Source organism: Micrasema longulum, unplaced genomic scaffold, assembly GCF_059751315.1.
Source record: "Micrasema longulum isolate JH-2025_06_02 unplaced genomic scaffold, ASM5975131v1 h1tg000059l, whole genome shotgun sequence".
In the NCBI taxonomy this organism is placed as follows: Eukaryota; Metazoa; Arthropoda; class Insecta; order Trichoptera; family Brachycentridae; genus Micrasema; species Micrasema longulum.
Genome location: NW_028277266.1, coordinates 391,946 through 412,163, shown reverse-complemented (window position 1 = coordinate 412,163; position 20,218 = coordinate 391,946). Strand labels below are relative to the sequence as shown.

At 33.2% G+C, this 20,218-nt stretch overlaps 1 protein-coding gene and 1 long non-coding RNA gene across 2 annotated transcripts in view; both read left to right on the top strand.

The window, feature by feature from the left end:
• Sobp (Sine oculis-binding protein) overlaps positions 1 to 3,612 on the top strand; it is a 114,422-nt gene extending 110,810 nt beyond the window's left edge. The window contains exon 3 of the mRNA XM_088230196.1: positions 1,819 to 3,612. Coding sequence (XP_088086322.1) covers positions 1,819 to 3,407 — 1,589 coding nt within the window. The 3' untranslated portion in view covers positions 3,408 to 3,612. The remainder of the gene's footprint in view (positions 1 to 1,818) is intronic.
• Positions 3,613 to 6,807: 3,195 nt separating this feature from the next.
• LOC148285106 (uncharacterized) lies at positions 6,808 to 9,463 on the top strand. The gene is made up of 2 exons (XR_015822940.1): positions 6,808 to 6,980; positions 7,509 to 9,463. It is a non-coding gene; the product is annotated as an uncharacterized LOC148285106 (long non-coding RNA).
• Positions 9,464 to 20,218: the final 10,755 nt, after the last annotated feature.

The following is a 20,218-nucleotide window of genomic DNA, read 5'->3' as shown; positions in this document are numbered from 1 at the left end:
AAGACGATTAGGGTCTTTCCATAGGATTGTTTCTACTGTTGGTATTAGGATAATGTTTTTGCGAGGAATTCAGTATTATGACGAGAAGTAATTTCGTCATAATACTGAATTGGGTGAAGGGGGTGAAATCCAGTCCATGTCTACAAAAAAATTGCAAACCCAAAATGTCGTTGAATTAATTGTTTTTTTTTTAAATATAACAATCGGTAGAAAGAAAAAAAGAAAAAAATATACAGTAAAACTCCGTTTATCCGAACTACATTCATCCGAATTGCCAAATACCCAGATTGTTATCATGAAATAAAAAATAAAGGCGAAATTTTTAATTTTAATTTAATGACGAAGTTCAGTGTCTTTTTTTTTGTTTTACTATCATATTATCAGCGCTATGATTTTTTAAAGTTTTGTATTTCTGAAATAACTCCGCATGTGACGTCAGAGGTTGTTCTCTGTTAGATCTTCCCATTGGTTCGTTTACGGTAAGCCAACCGGATATCCTTCACAGCTCTCACATCGTTGGTTGGTTCATATGAACCAGTGACGTCAGTCGAAGTAGTGCGTTTTTATTTTTTTTTTTAAATTTCCTACATTTGCAAGAAACTTTGCCGTACAATTTAATGCTCTAATTTTTACCGCGCCCAAGGAAACATTTTTTGTATCCAATTTCCCGTAGGACTGAAGTTCATCTTTTTGCAATAAACTTTGCAAGACATGTTTAAGTACTTTTTGAAAGTGATTACAATTCTCCGTATTACTTCAAAAGCAATCAAATCTGGCACTCATTATCCGGGTAATAGTTTTATAAATGTAAAAGTAGGTACTTCCATAAAAAATGGCGTCACGATTTTTGACGGGCCTAAAAACGTAGGTATTTGATCACCCCTGCGATAGAGCATTATACCAAGGGCTGGGCAGGATGCAGATGATAAATTCCAGATAAGCTCAACTGCGGTCCGCAGCCAATGCGGCTTGGAGGGCGTATCTAACCAGATCTAACCCCACCAATACGATGTTCTCGCAGTTCATTTATCAAATAACACCTTCACCGCTAACTTCCGGCACAGCCCTGCCTCGGATTTGATTTATTGTAGGACAATAGGCAATGAGATCGGATAAGATATTACATTTCTGGTTAATTCAACGCCTCATGAGCCCGATACCATGGAAATTAAAGTAGTTCTAGCGATTAAGTATCAGTAGCTCAATCACAAATAACCATTGACGTGCTTAAAACATGCTGAGCATTTGAGCGATCACAATGAACAATAATGAGCATGCTTAAGTTATCGCAGTCATAAGTCAACACGTGTGTAATCTCTAAGTTAACGCTCCTGTCAGTTTGTTTTTTGTTTTCCTCGTAAATAAATACAGTTCACTGGCGAAAAATCGGCGTTTACTATAAAAATAAATGGAACTCAAACATATGGTAAACGAGTGAAGTGTCCATGGTAAGCGCGCGGGTGCGGCAAGGTACCGCGCCCGCGCCGCGCCGCAAACGCTCGCCACTATGGCTAAGCCTTACACTGAAAATAGTAATTTAAAACCAAAAATAAGATTTCATTGAAAATAAACATAGGTAGTACCAATACCAATTCAATATCAAGTTATTTTAATATCATTTAATGATGACGTCATCATCATCATTCACTATCACTCGATATTCTTTTTCAGGATTTTTAGCTGAAAGTAGCTATTAAATCGAAAACACTTGTCGAAGATTTTGGTTCTATTTCACACACAATACAGTATTCATCCGCCCGGACACAGAAAAAATATATGCTTGTCACAAACCTAACTAGTATTTTCCTATTGTTTCAGATGACTGCGCATGGTGCAATAATCCCATCACGCCAGACTCCAATCCTCTCAACCAGTCCATCGGTGACAAGTTCTGTTCTGAACTATGCTTCAGCCAATCACGGAGGGCCACATTTAAAAGAGCCAAGACCTGTGACTGGTGTCGTCACATCCGTCATACTGTCTCTTATGTAGACTTCCAAGACGGAGCCACTCAGTTGCAGTTCTGTTCCGACAAATGCCTCAACCAATACAAGATGCACATCTTCTGCAGAGAAACACAAGCGCATCTCGATCTAAACCCACATCTGATCAATGCCACAACGTCTAACACAAACCTCATAACCCCAGAATTATGGCTGAAAAACTGCAGGAGTCGATCTGTTTCACCTAATTCCGAATCCCATTCTGGATCTCCCAATGCAGATAAAACAATGCGAGATAATCCCTCTCCGTCAACTAAAGGAATAACCATTTCACCAGATGTATCAATTACCAATAATTTGCAGACTCCCAAGCCTTCTAATCATCCCATGATATCAGTAGCGCCACCGTCCAAACTCATGCGACCCAAACCGGTTTTGGATGAAAGGCCAAAAACTCAAACGACCTCAGAAATGCGACGAGAGCACAGGAGTTTAAAAGCAAACTCCAAGAAAAGAAGAAGTTCGAAATGCTCGTCCACAGTTACCTCGCAAAACCTATCAAAACATAATTTGTCGACATCGGCCAAACCACAAGATTTGACAATTATTAGGAGTCCGTCTTTGAGTCAGGAAAGTTCACCTAATTCTTCGTCTCTTTTACACACTCCTCATAACATAAATCCGTCTCCTCCAATCACAGTCAACCCGAGAATACCAAACATGCAAATGCCTGGTAGTTTTCCAAATCCGTTACTGAACTTCTCGCCGCCTCCACTTTGCGACCTAGGTCCAAATTCATTTCAAAATCCTAGGATGATGAGACCTCCATTTTTTCCCCAGCACAATTATTTTCCCCGGCCTTTTTATCAGGGTGAACATCGGCCACCCGTTCCTCCCTCCCTGCAACAAATGGGCTTGGGAACTCCACCGCCTCTGACCGTTCTAGTTCCCTATCCTATAATTTTACCGATCCCCCTGCCGATTCCGATTCCTATTCCGATAATGGATTTCGCGAAAGCTTACGAAAATAAAAAATGGTCCAACGGGCAACAGAGTCACCCGAAACAAGACAGAGAACAAATCCCCTCCGATGAACCGTTGGACTTCACAATGAATCGACCGAGAATGGAAGATAGCGCGAATAATAACAACTTGCCACAAGAGGAACAAAGACATGTTCTGAAAACTACACAAAATGACGGTGTCTCCGTGGTAGAAAACGTCGATAGTAATGAATTTACCGGACAGTTAGAAAGTATCGATCAGACAAATCCAGAGCAAACTCTGCCTCGTTTTAAGATAACAAGACTAGGAGCAAAGATGGCTAAAATAGTCATACCAAAAACAAAGGAACTTTCAGAATCTACCAGACCTTTGAGAAAAAGAAGAAGATTAGTAGAAGTCCCACCAGAGGAAGACTGTGGCGCTGTAGTACCTAAAACTAGAAAACAAGTTCATGCCTAAATTGTGCAAGCTAGCGTAGAATAATTATCGACCCTTTTAAATTAATTTGATGCATGTATATTATATCTTTCAGTGTTCTTCAAAGTAGGTGCGTAGCATAGTATTTATTATTAGTCACTATTGTTAAGTTGGCATATGTATGCTTATGTACTATTAGTATTAGTAATTTATTTGACCAAAAATAGAATAATACACATATTGAAAAGAACTTCTATATTTTATTTGAATTCCACTATTTACATACCTACCTTGAATATAATTATATTTTTTTAACCCAAGGTTTACTTCGAGAAAAACCGAAGAACTTTTTATGTTTGTGTTGCTAATATAACCAAAATTGTGATACATTATTGTTAATCGGTTTCCATCTATGGCTCTGCCACTCTTAAATTTCTCAATAATAATAAATTACAATAATAATGTAAATTGCACATTTACTTCAGTTGTGAGCTGCTATAATTGATTATTTTAAATTAGCATAAGATTTTATGTTCATGATACCAAAGCCTGTTTTACAAAACAATATATCATCGATGATACTGCAATATCACGCAACTAGCGATTGATTTTTTTGGCAGGGTAAGCTTAAAAGTATTATGTTAATATATCTGTACCTTAAAGCTGAAAGGCTGGCAGTCGCATTTTTTTGCAAAATTGAGTTATAAATGTTATTTTGTTCATATATTCAGATTCTATTAATGCTAAAAACATTGGAGTCCTCCAGTATACCACTACTGAAATAGCTTGTTCTAAAACACCAGTAGTGCAGTAATAATACTCATGCTTTGAACAAAATTCAATGGTTTGCTGGTATTAAAGCAGTGGATACCGAATAAATTCCACAATTTTTATAACAAACTACCTCTGACGCAGCGAGGGATTTTGCGCAAGACCAATACCCGTATGCAGAGACAAACCTTAAGGTGAGGAAAGTACATTCTATTGTCTTCACCTTTGGGTTATTCGCTGCATTTGAAATTAGAATGTACTTTCCTCGCCTTAAGTTTTGTCTCTGCACACGAATATAAGTCTTATTGTCATAAACAAACATTATGTCATTTCTTTTGCTGTTAATTTCATTATTTTACTTTGTGTTTTTTCACTTACTATTTACTTTCAATTACTGTTTTATTGCTAGTAATATCATGTCATTAAATTTATACGAGTGTTTATTTGTTATTTTCATAAATAATTCATGTTTTAATTAATGGCACGCAATTTAATGTTTTTTCCTAAAGAAAGTTTTATCAAAAACATTGTTATTCATTCAATATTCTACATTACTTTTTATAGTAAAGTCCGAAGAGGAATTAGGACGCGGGTCGGACGGTTAGAACAAAAAACATTGAAGCCCCATAGTTATTTGAAAGTCCATATTTTAAATGTTTTTTTTCTTGAATATTCTTGTCAAAAGCCTATAAATCCAAAAAGACAACAATAAATTATGTCTTTACTTCGAGAGATACATTTGAAACAGTTTTACAATTTCATACCGCGCTCCTGAAAAATTCACCAAATGTGATTTCCAGAATTTCAGCTTTAGGTACAAATATAATTTTACTTAATAATACCGCTGGAGTATCAGAAAAACTATCATTATTTCAAGTAAAAATAGCAATAATTTACAACTGACTGTTCTTACTCCCTATAACGAATTTATTCCAGTAAATCTGGCGATGCGTAAGCTGGTTCTCGACAGTAGGTATTTAAATTATGTTTGTCACAGCGCAAAATTGGAATAAATAAGAAAGGAGTTGGGATGGACTAAACTTTTGTAGATTTTGGTTCCTCTTGAAAACAGCAGCAAAACTCCACACTGATAGTCTCTTCTTTGTCACATAAATTTAGTTAAGTTTATTATTAATTGTATTTTTATTTTTACGCGATGCGGTATACCGAAATCGATTTGGCGATTTACGTGTATGTAAGTCGAGTTTTAATCGGACATCAGTGTCAGTGGGGTCAGCCCCAGGTGACAAAATAATCAACTAAAGGAGACAGGTTTAGGAATTTATTTACGCTGTGACACATTTTCAAACAGCCTAACCAAAATCATTTTTGTAAAAAAAAATAGGTTACGCGGTATTGAAGAATCTCACCGACAATAAGTTTTAAATCATCACACCTATTCTGGACTGTGGCTTAAGCACACGGCTGTTCATTTGACATTAATTGACAACCAGCGGTCCGAATCCGAACGCTCTCGCGGGTGTAGAGAGCGCTTTTTTATTTATTTTATTTATTATTAACAAAACATGTAATACAAAAATTACATAATATACTCACAGGAGTTATTAGAAACTCATTTGGGACCGTACATAAGAAAAAACATTTTTTTGACAATACATAATATCATACGAATTAATACATCCGAAATAAAAAGAAAAAAATATTGTATGAGAAACATAAAACACCATCTTATATAAGCTACATTAATAATTATCACTATCAAAAAATTTAAGAAATATTTTTTAATTGCGACACTTCTGGATTTTTTATTCAGTTTTTCGTGTCTTAGCTCATCAGGCAGTTTATTATGGCCAATATTTTCCAAGGACCTACTGCCAAACTTTGTTGAGCGAAATTTAGACACGTGAAGATTCCCTTAATAACGCGTATTGTAATTATGAACATTATGACCAAATGTGTATTTTAAATTTGAGTGAGCAGAAAAGTTGATGATATTTAAAATAGTATTGAAGAAGTGCATGCAGTGGCATTACCTTGAAAGGAAGTATCTTTGTTTGTCGGTAGATATCCTTGACATGGGAATCCCGTTTAAGTCCAAGAATGTTTCTTAGAGCTCTGTTCTATAGAACTTGTATTTCCGAGATCTGATTTTTGGTGGCAAAACCCCATATGCATGATAAATAAGATAGGTGGGAATGAATCAAAGCGTAGTAAGCGTAGTTGTTACCGCGTAATTAGCGTGAAAATTACGTGCGAGCGAAGCGTTCTCTACTCTCGCGAGAATGCTCAATACCAGTCCAGAAAACACTGTGTGTATTCCAATGATGCAGAAAGAGAAAGAAATGAAGGAATTAAAAATGATAAAACTTCACAAAAACAAAATTTTATAACATTTATTAAGTTAAGAGGTACAAACATTTCACAAATATAAACAAGTAACAACAATATCGCCCTACAAGCGCTACACACATTAAAAACAATAATTGAATACCAGAAACTTAAAAGGGTGTAAGTGCCATAAATAACGAAAATGATTTTATTTAAGAAATGGATAGTATGTGCCAAGGCCAATGTCCTACAGAAGGGTATAAATGCCATTGTAGTACAAATAATATTTTATAAAAAATTCTAAAGATGGCGTTGGTTGTAAGTACCAACATCTGTTTTCCTTTAAAAGGTGTTAAGTGCCATCGCCAGTCATATGCTATTTGTATCAAAATGGTTGACAATGAACCGGTCTCTGTGAATAGTGGTGGCGTTAAAAGACGTAAAAAGGGGGAAAAAAGTGCCCAAGTGGCCCGAAAGAAGCTAAAAGATTCTGGACAAGAATATTTTACATCCAATAGAAAGTTGATTCCTGCAAAACGACCCCCAAATCAAGAGGTTTGTACATTGTTTTAAATCTTCACCGGTTGTCTCTACTAGATAAAATGTCACTCATCATGCGCTAGGGATGTGCCAACCTGTAATTTTCTGCCAACCATGACATAGTTTAAATGGAGTATTTGTATTGAATTCAATTTTTTAAATCTCCCGGTCAGAGGTATTTGGGTGAAACTTTATTTTTACTTGTTTTTAGGAGAGCAAAAAAAAGAATTTAAAAATATATTTTTTATTATAAATTCGTTTAAAGATAATTAAACCTTAATAATTATATTTTCATGGATATTTTCGTAAATATTATTATTAATGTGTAAATAACTATGTTAACGGCATATCAGAAAATAAGTTACGCCCTAATGATTGCAACCGGGAGAAATTACTATATCATTATTACACTCCACCACATTTAGTTCCTCTAGTTTAGTTTCTACTGAGTGATAGATATTGACCCTAAGTCCCTAAGATACGCCCACGGTTGCGTACCTATATTATCTATGTTGCTTTCATTCACTTCATTTTTTATTTTAGTGTATCTGCAAATGCAGCTATAACTGCAAAGAAATACCTTTCGAACAAAAGATGTCATTGTTCACGGAATTCTATGCGTTAAAAAACAATGAAAAGCAATCTTCTTTTCTGATGGGATTAATCCATTTGACAGAAATTAAAAGAAGAAGGCATGGAACCTATGAATCTCCTGCTCTAAGTAGGCGACAATGCACCGCATATTATATGCTTCCAGATGGCAAGGGAAATGTTGTCGGTGTGTGCAAAGCAACGTTCATGAACATTTTTTCCCTTTCTCCAAAAAAGATTCAAGTACTACTCGATAAAAAGAAACAAGGACATACAACCTACTTGGAATCAAGAGGAAACATCAATAAGAAAAAACGAAAATATTCAGACGAAGATGAGGATGAAATTAAACAACATGTAAATATGTTTCCCAGACTTGTAAGTCATTATGGTCGAGCGAGATCAGAGAAAGAATACTTAAGTCCAGATTTAAATATACATCGTTTGTTTAAAGCATTTAAGATATCTTTTCCGGAGTCAAAAGTCACATATAAGTTCTACTCTAAAATTTTTGGAAAGGAGTTTCCGAATTTAAAATTTGGCCAGAAACGAACTGATACATGTGCAACGTGCGACCTCTATGTTGCTAAAATAAATGCCGATCCATCTAATAAAACAATACTGAAGAATCAACTTGAATTACACCATCGAAAAGCAGAAAAAGCAACAAAACAGATGTCACTTGATATAAAAAAATCACAGATGCCGAGTAGTAATATATGCACTGCCGCCATGGACTTGCAACAAGTTTTGCTGACACCAACTTTAACTCATGGGCCCATGTACTATTCGCGACAATTATCAAATTTCAATTTGGGTGTGCATATCGAAAATACCGGTGATGGGTATATGCTTATGTGGCATGAAGCTATTACAGGAAGAGGGGGAAATGCGATAGCATCCTGCATTTACAAAATGTTTTCTAATAATTTTATAAGAAAGGAGAATCTCATCATGTGGAGTGACAATTGTAGTGGACAAAATAAAAATAAAATGATGATATTTTTATGGGCATATCTTGTGTATAAAAAAGTTTTTACATCGATAGAGCATAAATTTTTAATGAGCGGGCATTCATTCCTTAGCTGCGACAGGGACTTTGCTTTAATCGAAAAAAGGAAACGAGTAACACATTCCATTGTTCCTGCAGATCTTGTTGATATGATGAAAAATACTCGTGACAAGCAGCCTTTTAATGTTATTTCAATGACATCACATGATTTCATGGATTTTAAATTGGCTGCCGAAACATTTTTGAATACTACCACAATGCAGATATCGAAGGCTCATCGCTTGAAATTCGTAAGTGATAATCCTTTCGTTGTCAAAATGAAAGAGACCCACAACTCTATGGAGCCCTGGAAAATTGTAAGATTATTGAAGAAGAACAAAAAGTTATCGGATTTAGATAATTATTTCTTACCCATGCTGAATTGCAAGAGCAAAATAACAGAAGATAAGAAAAAAGATCTCAAAAATCTAATACCTTACTTGCACACGGAAGAACATAAACAGTTTTATAATAGAATTTTAGATATACACGATGTTGGGTGCTAAATAGTAATTATACTGAATTATAAATACCATGGGAATTTTCATCGTCGTCACATCACTATTATAGATAGATGAAACAGTGGATGTACCTATTTCTTTATTCTCACTAAGGCACTAACACCTTTATTGCTTTAGAGAGCAGGGCACTTTGGCCCTTTTAAAAGAAACTAACAACGGTACATGAGACTTTCTTTTAAATTATTTGTTTTTTTGATTTTATACTTAGTTTAATATGTCTTTTTTATATATTTTTTACTAAACTACATTAAAATATGCTCTTTTGTTGATTTGGCATAAAAATAAAATAATGTTTTCTTTGAATTATTATGTGTATTTTTAATTTCCCGTCTGCTTTCCTTTTTTGTCCATGGCACATAGAGCCTTTTAAGTTTCTGGTATTCAATTCACAATAGAAGGAAATCATTTTGGAATATTACATTGTAGCAGTTCTGAAAATAAATATAATGAACACACATGGACATGTAAAGCAAAGTCATACTGTAAGTTATTATAATAATAACACACGTTAAGTTTGGATTATTTTACAATGTATTGAATTAATTTATTACGTTTAGCTTTACTTAAAAACATTAAACCCTTCTTTCACCATTTTGAGGAGTAGAAGACATTTGCTTATAGACAGACATACGCACTGCGGATTTTATCCCACCAAACATCTTTATCAAACTTCGCATGACGTCTGAGTCATTAAAAGATTTTCACGACTGTTTAGACGTACATTGAGGACATCAACCCTGATAATGGATGCTACAATGCGATCCGAAACTTCCGCGAAAAATGCGAAGAACACAGCACAATGAAGAGCTCGATGTACGTCCAAATCATTATTCATCCGAGTAAATCGTTTTATTTATTTTAATGTGCCCCCAGAGGGCAAACAACTGCCACGATAAAATAATGAATAAATGCAAAGACCCACAATTGGTGAATCATTTTTTAATAAAAAAAAATTTAGATTTATAAACCATTTTCTCACAGCAAATTTATATAGTTCACAATATTTAATGGTGTTTCTCTCCCACCACTGCTTTGATTTTTATTTCCGATAACATTCAAAAGTTTAGTAAATCATGTTCCGGAAATGAGAGAAATTTATTTATAATAGTGGTAAGTATAATTATTGTTTATCAACCATTGATTCGCTGATTGACAATTAATACTTTTTAGCAAATAGTCAAAAGAAAAAGCCATGTTTTAGAATCAGTAACTATTTAACGAGTTCGTGGACACTTTTATTATAAGATCCATTCATATGGACACAGATAATAATAATTATTTATTTTTTAATATTTCACTTCCGATTAGACCGTAGTTAACCCTTCAACGCCCATTTTTTCTAATTATAACTAAACATATTTTTATGTACGTTTTTTTATGCAAATACTGGAAAAAAATATTTTTTCAGTTTTAATTTATGTGGACAATATGCTATATCGGGCATTAAAATGTAAAAAAAAACAAGAATGTAAGGAAAACAAGAAATAACGATTCTAATGAACATTTTTTTATATAATAATGAAAGTTGCGGAAACAATTATAACTTCAAATAATAAAATAAATAAAACAACTTTGTTTTTAACCACTAATTTTTATTTTTCACCGACCGGTTTCAAAGCAAACAAGCTTCTTTGTCAAGGCTTACGTAACTAATGAATTGATTCTTTTTTATTGTATTTCTATCATGTTCACTAAATACTACACGTGGACCCAATAAATCAATTGGTTTTTTCTTACACGGGTGGTAATTTGATATCCTTATTTTCGAAGTAATCCTTATTTGCGTAAATTCGCAAATCATCTGGTAGAAAATAATCATAACTTCAATAAAGACACTGGATTAAAAGTACTTCATGTTGAAAATAAAATATTAAAATTAGACAACTTGGAAATCTTAGAAATGAAAAAAGCGATTCATAATAAGAAAACAATAATTAATAACCAAATAAACAATATTTCTTTTAGTCCTCTCCTGGCTTACTTTCAAAATAATGATATCAAATTACCACCCGTGTAAGAAAAAACCAATTGATTTATTGGGTCCACGTGTAGTATTTAGTGAACATGATAGAAATAAAATAAAAAGGATTCAATTTATTAATTACGTAAGCCTTGACAAAGAAGCTTGTTTGCTTTGAAACCGGTCGGTGAAAAATAAAAATTAGTGGTTAAAAACAAAGTTGTTTTATTTATTTTATTATAATGAATAACCACAAAGTTAGTGCTTCAAAAATAAACTTTATAACTTCAAATCTTAAAAAAAAAAACTAAGAAATCACCCTTTGAACTTTAGCTAAATTACACTTTTGACAGAATACGTGCAACTGATTTTTGTTTCAAATTTTATCGAAAAAAATTACCCTGGTGGCGACTTTTTGAAATAAATTATAATGGCTAGTATGTATACAATATAATAAACTAGTCGCCGAGTGGTAAGCATGTTTGAAATCACTTTAATACACCGATTATCGGTATGTAGCAGATCGTCTACATTGGGCATTGTAGGGTTAAGTAAATTTTATTTGACTAAAGCTAGGGTTTCCTAGGACAGCGGTGCCCGTATTTTAACGGCCGTAGTGAACGGTGATGCGGTGGACAACCGTCGTAACGGTGACTAGAGTGTGGTTTCCTAGGAAAACGGTGTTATCAACACCATTTAACACCGTTTCCCTAGGAAACCACTCTCTAGTCGACGTTACGACGGCTGTTCACTGCATCATCGTTCACTACGGCCGTTAAGATGCGGGCACCGCTGTCCTAGGAAACCCTAGCTTAACATACTGAGAGACGTTTGTTGTAGACTGTTTTTTTATAGGGACACAATATCTCTTACCGTATTATACATGTATATATATTTTAAAGAAATGTTTTCGTTTTACTATTTGGCCGAATATTTCAATTTTGAAACCATTTTACTTTAGTGGGATTCGAACCTCAGACCGTCATATTCGGAGTCCACGACGCTAGCCGCGGGACCACAACCCGTTTCAATTACTCGAAATTCACGTAGGCTATAGCCTTATTTTGGACTGATGGTCATGACTATCATTTCCTGAACGAGCGATACGATTTTGACTATGTTAAGAAATATTTTATCACATTTTTCTTAACACACTAACATAATTGTATACATTTAGTTATTTTTTAAACTAATATATACATAAAATATACATAAACAATTAAGAAGTAACAATATTTTGAGTTAAAAAAATTCAATTCGAAATGTTTGTAGACAAGGACTGGATTCAATGTGTATCTTTTTTGGGTGATCCCGTGTACGTTGGATTCTTTACGACGTTTTGGCTACCATTGCAAGAGCCATCTATTATATGATAATTTCCGTTTATCCTAAACGCCAAACACTAAAAAGAATTCATCTAAACTATCCTAAACCCCTAGAATACTCTTGAAAGGCAATTATTCTTTGAATTCTTCACAGGATTTTCTCGCTTTCAACAATTTTACAAGAACATGGCGTTTACAATACTCCGGAACGTACCGTTTGTGAAGTCGAAAAAATCACTCTCCTGCACATTTTATGTTTTGGCGTTTGGGGTTCAGATTGAGGAAGTTCAGTGGTTTTTTTTTATTTTTATTTTTTTTATTTGTTAATAGACTATTAAACTAAGTCAAAAAAGATTTTTTTCAATTTTTATATATCGTATTATCAGCGCTACGATTTTTTAAAGTTTTGTATTTCTGAAATAACTCCGCGTGTAACGTCAGAGGTTCATTTCCGCTTATTCTCATTCATTCTTCCCATTGGTCCAGAAGCGACGAGCAGACCGGAAATCTTCCATAGCTGTCAGATCATAGGTTGAATCACATGAACCAGTGACGTCATTCAAATTAGTGCGTTTTTATCAAAATATTTTTTATTATTTTTTCCGTACATTTTCAAGAAAATTTGCCATACAATTGAATGCTCTAATTTTTACCCCGTGCAAGAAAACATTTTTTGTATCCAATTACCCGTAAGGCTGCAGTTCCGCATTGAATAGACGATTTATACAAAAAAAATCTAAACATGTTCACTTACAGATTACCAATGAAAATACTTTAAAATTTCATGCAAATAAACTCATTTTCGTACATGAATATCGATTTTACTTTATACCGTCCCGATATGTACCACGAAGATAGCATTTGTAATCGTGGCCCAGGTCAAAAAAGGAAAACATTCTTAAAAAACGGGATATGGAAGTTTAGACATAAATAGGGCTTGTGACCTGTCATTGGCTGGTTTAAGTGGCGACATTACGCACTGTGTTTACAATTTTGTCTAAGTTTAAACATCCACATTTCTTCAATTCTTTCATCCGCTGATTTTCGCATTCCAATACAAACTAAAAATATTGTTGATGGAAGAGGTATAAAAATTGAAAAATATTTTCAGGCGTTGCCTAGTAGGTAAAATAATTCAGTCAGGTGAATCTCACCCACGTCAGTAAAGGTTAGAGGTCGTTGACTTCACAAAAATCAACAGATAGAAGAATTCAAGAAATACGGATATTCAAACACACAGAGCGTAGGGTGGCTATTTAAACCGGCCAACGACAGGGTATAAACCCTGTTAATATACTACGTCCATATTTCTTCTCATGTATGTTCTCCATCTCTGTTGTAATGTGTTAATAATAAAGTAAATTCTTATTGATATTATTAAGCGACGACATCGAGTACATGAACTTCAAAACCAATATCGGTAGTGGAAATGTAAAAATTCCATAGTGAAATGTAGCAACTTTACAAAAGAGCCAATTAGAGTTTTTTTTGTAATTTTTTTTAATTAATAAAATCCTATATATATCCATTATTTTGGCGTGATTCCTACATAATTAAAAAAATAAATCAAATACGAGAATTTTTATTAATTAAATAAAAAAATAAAAAAATTGCCTTTCCACCGTCGATATGTAATTTTATCATCATCATCATTTCCTTTCCGCACGTAATGGTGCATGGGGCATTGCATCGGTACACCAATCGTATCGTATTTTGTTACGTGAACATAAGATGATCAGTCTTACGCTTGGGTACCAGTCCAAGGACTATGAAACATTCTGGTGTGAAAACACCCTTTTAAATAAATATTTCATACCAACCATGTCGATAATCGAACCCGAGACCTCTTGCTTGGTAGGCAAACGCGCTGACCATTACACCACGAGGCCGACAAAACATATATATAATATTACGTTATTTGACAGCAGTATACAAAAGTGAAAAAAAATCTCTAGCTGCCAGATTATTACAAAATATATCATATTCGTACACCGGAGATTTTTACATAAAAGAAAAATAGGATATTTATTATTCACAAAACGATTATGTTTCACATAATTGGAAAAATTAACACAAAAATTGTACATTTTTATAAAATGTGTTAAGTATTTGTATTTTTTAAACTAATACATATTAAACATATATGAAAGTGAACTAAGGAACTAATCAATGGCAAAAATTAAATTCCGCAGAAAAACCAAAGAATATTTAATACGTATTTTATGAAATGAAAAGTAATTCTCCGTAGTGTACGTACATATAAATTTTACACAAAATTACGCAATAAAAGTTATTATAATTTAATATTAAGGTTAAAAATTGAAGCAGAGAAATTAGGAATTAATATTTAATAAATGCACTTGCAATCATAAAGTACTCTGTTAACGAAAAGTGGCAGTGTTTTTAATCAGTCTAATAAATACATAAAGCCCCTTTCGAGTAGATCGAAAAACTGAATAGGAATTTGATCAGAGCTCTGACCAAGAAATCTACTCCTACGATCATCACGTCATTAATCGTAAGTGTATTACGAGGCATATCTAGAAAGTAAGAGTAATTAATTTTTGTAGTAAAAAAAATATATTTATCTATATATAAAATACAGTACATGGTTTGTATTCATATTACTTATTTTTCCACGTAGTCGCCTTCCCGTTTTGTGAAGGTTGTAAGTCGTGGCACAAGCATTTTGATGCCCTCCTCAAAGAACTCTCCCGCCATCTCCTTCGTCCACTTCAAGACCTCTTGTTCCACCTCCTCATCGGTTAGATTTTTTTTTCCACCCACGTGAGTCTTCAGAAAGGTGAAAAGATGAAAATCTGAAGGCGCTAAGTCGGGGGAGTATGCGGGGTGGTTCAAAATGTCTCAACCAAACGAGTTCAAAGGGAGGAACTTGCGAGCGTAGCGACCCGATTCAATTTGTGCAGCTCTGTTAGTTGTTTAGGGACACGCCTTGAGCACAATTTTCAATATTCCAGCGTTTCTGTGATTGTTTCGTATAACAGAGATCTGGAAATTTGTGGTAAAATCGCAGACATTTAGTCTACTGTCAATCGGCGGTCTTCACGAACAGTTTTGTCGATTTTTTGCACCAACTCATCGGTCACGATTGAAGGCCTTCCACTTCTTTGCTCGTCATGCATATTCGTTCTTCCGTCATTAAACTCACGACACCACTTAAATACGTTTGTTCGGTTCATAGCACCTTCGCCATAAACAGTTTTGATCCGTGCAAATATTTCAGTGGGAGTTTTTCCTTCCGCGAGAAGGGACCTTACGACAGCGCGCACCTCGCACTTGGCGGGATTTCTTATTGACATCTTTAACAGAAACGAACACTACGATGCGAGTTTTGGTACTAACGAGGTTCGCTCGTGTGTTCAGGAGACCCCCCACCACCAATCAGTATGACAAACTTTCGGAAAAAAAATTCTCACAGCACGAGAGGCAAACAGTACTCTTACTTTCTGGATATGCCCCGTATAATGGCATAAATTCATAGCTTCTAGATTCACTTAACTTATCATACATCCCCTTTGATTGTCTTCTTTTGACATAACTAAACTTGAGATTTTTGTTTATCTGATGCCACGTTTTTCTTGATCATCCTTGTCCTACATTACCATATTTAGTCTTGCCGTTTTACTGTTTTTTCACATGACCAAACTATATTATTTGATATTATTTTGTTATAGGCATTCAGCCTTTGCTGGTGCGCCTATATCTCGTGTACTGCTTTTTGTCCGCGTTTTCTTCATTAAAAAAGCATCCTAACAGTTTTTGAGCTGGTTGACGAGGAAGTTTTTCTTGGGACTGGAGTGAAATTGGGGATGATTATGACCCCGTAACTTAGTGACCCTTTCTGAATCTTATCAAATATAACCATTTCAGATTTTCATTCTAGACTGATTTAATCATTCGTGACCCTATTGTATATAATTTCAAGAGATCGTATTTAAATTGAGTTCACTCTGCTTTCATATTTTCTCAGCCAGTTCCTCGTTTTACTTCCATATAAGTATCAAGAGTACAACTCCATCGTACACTGCGAGTCTAGCTTCGATTTTGTAGCTTATTTTAACAATCAACTTGACGTATTACCGGGTACAATGAGGAACCTCAGCAAGGAGCAAGGAGCATAGTGTGGCGGGACTATTAAATCCGATAATTAATGGATTCTCATGAGAATCATTTGTCCTAAAAATAAAGCAGTAGCCATTTTTTAGGATTTGTATGCGTGATCAAAACAGTACAAGTTTTTGTGTTTTACACGACACAATTGAGTCCAAATCTGAACAATTTTCTATCGTTTTCTGATCAATAGAACTGTCGTAGAAAATATTTTATGCAACATATTATATTGCATGCATTTAGCGCACATTATTATACACATATATCAGTGCATAAAAAAACTTATATTGGAATATTTTTGGCAATTAACTAACAGACTAAAAAAATATCAAATATTTTAGAATCATTATTAAATATCCTAATGGAGATTCTAAAAAGTAGTGGAAAAAACTGACACCATCACAGTGTAATGGTTAAATTTCTTTACTTCACATACGAGGGGTTTCGTGTTTGATTCCCACAGAGATCACAGTATTTTTTCTTAAGTTTGTGCTGTAACAACTACCCAATAATAATTTGGTAAAAAGTCGTAGGTCCTTTAAATGCCTTAACTTTTATATTCAATTCTCAAAAAACGTCTGTTAAAATATCTATCAATATTTGTTTAAATTTAAAAAATTGGGGAATAAATTACAGTTTTCAACAACCATATAAATTTACGAGCTACCGTCCTTTATCAAAATAATTAATGTCCTACCTAGTGCTCTGTTCACAATAGGGAAATATCACATACCACGAATACCTATAAAAATATGTTAAATGGATGTAGAAAAATTAATTGTATTTTCAAAATCAATATGGATATTGCCGAGAAATGTTTTCATGCATAATTTTTAAAATCAAATTATTAAAAAATGTATCTTTAAAAACGCGACATGTTTGACCTTGAAATTGTGACGTCAAGATTCGTGAAGATGTTTTATTTAAATTTAAACGGTCACAAACAAAGTTTAAAATTTAACCGAATCGTATTAGGGGCGTGGCCAATGCAATGAGCTATTTTTTATGCTACTAATAATAATACAAAAAAAAAATTTTTTTACTCAACAGTATTTTCTAGAACCTTATTAATTTTACATTATAAAAAAAGTTATATTTCCCTAATGGTGTGAACAAATTTGTTTTAAGAGTTGCATTTTAAAATATAACATGTTTAATTTACAGTTCAAATCAAATAGGAAAAAAATATGAAATCATTTACGAAAAAGTGCAAACTGGCTTTGGAATGTCGACCTCATTCAAATTAAGATAATTTTGAATTTAATTATTTATAAAAGAAAAAGGAAAAAGAAAAAGGAAAAATACAGACGAAAGTAAGTTATAGAAAGAGAGTAAGAAAGGCAATTTACCCACAAATTTAAATGCATAGACTTGTAAATGCTTGTAACTTACGTGAACATTTAATTATGTATATCTCATTGGGTTTAATAGACAATAAATTGTGTTCATTGGTTGTGGAGTTTAAAAAAACAAGGATAATTTTGTATAAATAAGTACACTGGTTTAAAACTACATGGCAAAATAATTTAAATACCCACACAATTAAAATATTAATTATTTCACACGTATGGTAATATTAATATGCATTAAGTTATCAATATGATAGGCTAATTAATAGACAGATTAAAATAAATTAATTTTGACTCTGGTACAGATTTCATCGTGCATCATCAATATTTGCATTATCTTCCATAATTTTTATTGTCTTTTACAAGACTATTCACAAATATTGAGAATTGAGATGATTCCAACACAGAGAAATGCATTAATAAATAATCAATCTTTCACTATCTCAAAATACAATATGTTATTGTATTGTTTTTAATCCTTTAATTCTCATAGACACATATAAAAACTACAAGTCATAGATAAAGTTATGACATATACACATATTATAATCTAAGATTATAGAGATAAGCTTTCGCTGATTTTACTATGGTTAAGAATAATATGTATTTAGTAGACAATAGACACAAGGAAAAGGTTGAAATGTTCAGAACACAGTTTTTTAAATTAAGAACTTAGTTAAGTAAGAATCTTTCTCTAAAGCCCCCTTTAAAAATTAAGCTTTAATGAACAGACGGTATCTTTTATTTTGGCATCGCATAATATCGCACCTTTAGGACGAAAATGACTCAACTAAAAAATCAACTTTTTGGGAAACTGCAAAAGAAGAATGTAAATTATTGTGACACCTTCGTATTCTTTCGTCGATTGTTTCGTATTTTTCAAAGTAAGCACCAAATTTTGAGTCAAAAATTATACCGAAGGCATTCGGTTATGAATCTATGAAAAAACACATAATAAAAATAAATTATTACAAGCTTAAATAAGACATTTATTTAATAAGTCATTATTAGATTGAAAAAAACAAACAAACAAATGCACTTTGAAAAATAAGATAGTGACATAATTTTTATTAGGTCAGTTCAGGTCATTGAACACATGTTTTTATTTATTCACGAAATGACATAAACTTAAATAAGTCACTAAGATTGTCGGTAAGTCGGAACTAAACAATTACAAAGCTAAATTGGTTGTTTTAATATTTTTTTGAATAAAGTAAAGTTGCCATTTGTATCGGAATAAAATCTAATCAACCGGCTTTCGGTCACTTTATGTTTGTCTGCATTGCCTCCTTTACACAGCAATATAAACACAACACTAATAGCGTCGCTTCTCTACTGACACGGAACCTGAATTTTCTGAGTAACAAAGAGAGCGATGTAACGGTTTTGTCCTATTCCCACCAGAATGTTGCATTTTTTTAATGCAGAAAGATGGATAGTGTTCATTGAAGTCGTTTTATGATCTTAACTCATTTTAAAGTTTTTTTTAGTTAAGTTGTTTTCGTTCTAAAGGTGCAATATGTTTTATTTGAAAATGATACTATATAAATAATCCTAAATAAAAATGGGTTTGGCCTAAAAACACCAAAGTGCTAATTAGTAAATTCAAGTATAAAATTATACTGCTTGCAATAAGATCAATGGTGTACATTTTTTTAATGCATTTTCTCCAAAAGCATAAATTCTATTTTGCATAATAAGTTATACCGGAAACTTTTATTGTGTAATTAAATTACACAATGTTTATGTTTGATCAAATGATACTTAAATTATTTTAACCTATTTACACATAAAAGTAACAAATAATTAAGATTTTAATTATATTAAAAACATAAAAACATTTTTTATAATTTACTAGTAGAACACAGGAACATAAATTGTAACATAAAAGACATCTCACTCAAGATCAATGGAGTTTTAATCCGAGATTAATTGCGTATCGAACTCCCTTCTAGTCAATGTTTTAGACCCCTGACCACTATCTTTTATAAATGTTTTTTGAAGAAAAAAAAAAATGCAATACTTGAAGCATATAAAACCACAATCCCTGAAATTTTAGGATTTTCCATTATTGCAAAAGTTAAATCAGTCATTATAAATGTGGTATATTTTTTGACAAAGGTGACTAATATAAGTAAACTGTTAATCAGAAGAAAGGCACTAGTCTAAAGTAATGGTATAATGACAGCCAAGATACTTTTTTTGGCTGCGAGAGCATTTTCTGTTGGTGAAATACACTGAAGTTTGAACATTTTAATTACAGTAGAACTCCATTTATCTAAACTCCAGTCACTCGGATTGCGAAATATCCAGATCGTTATCAAG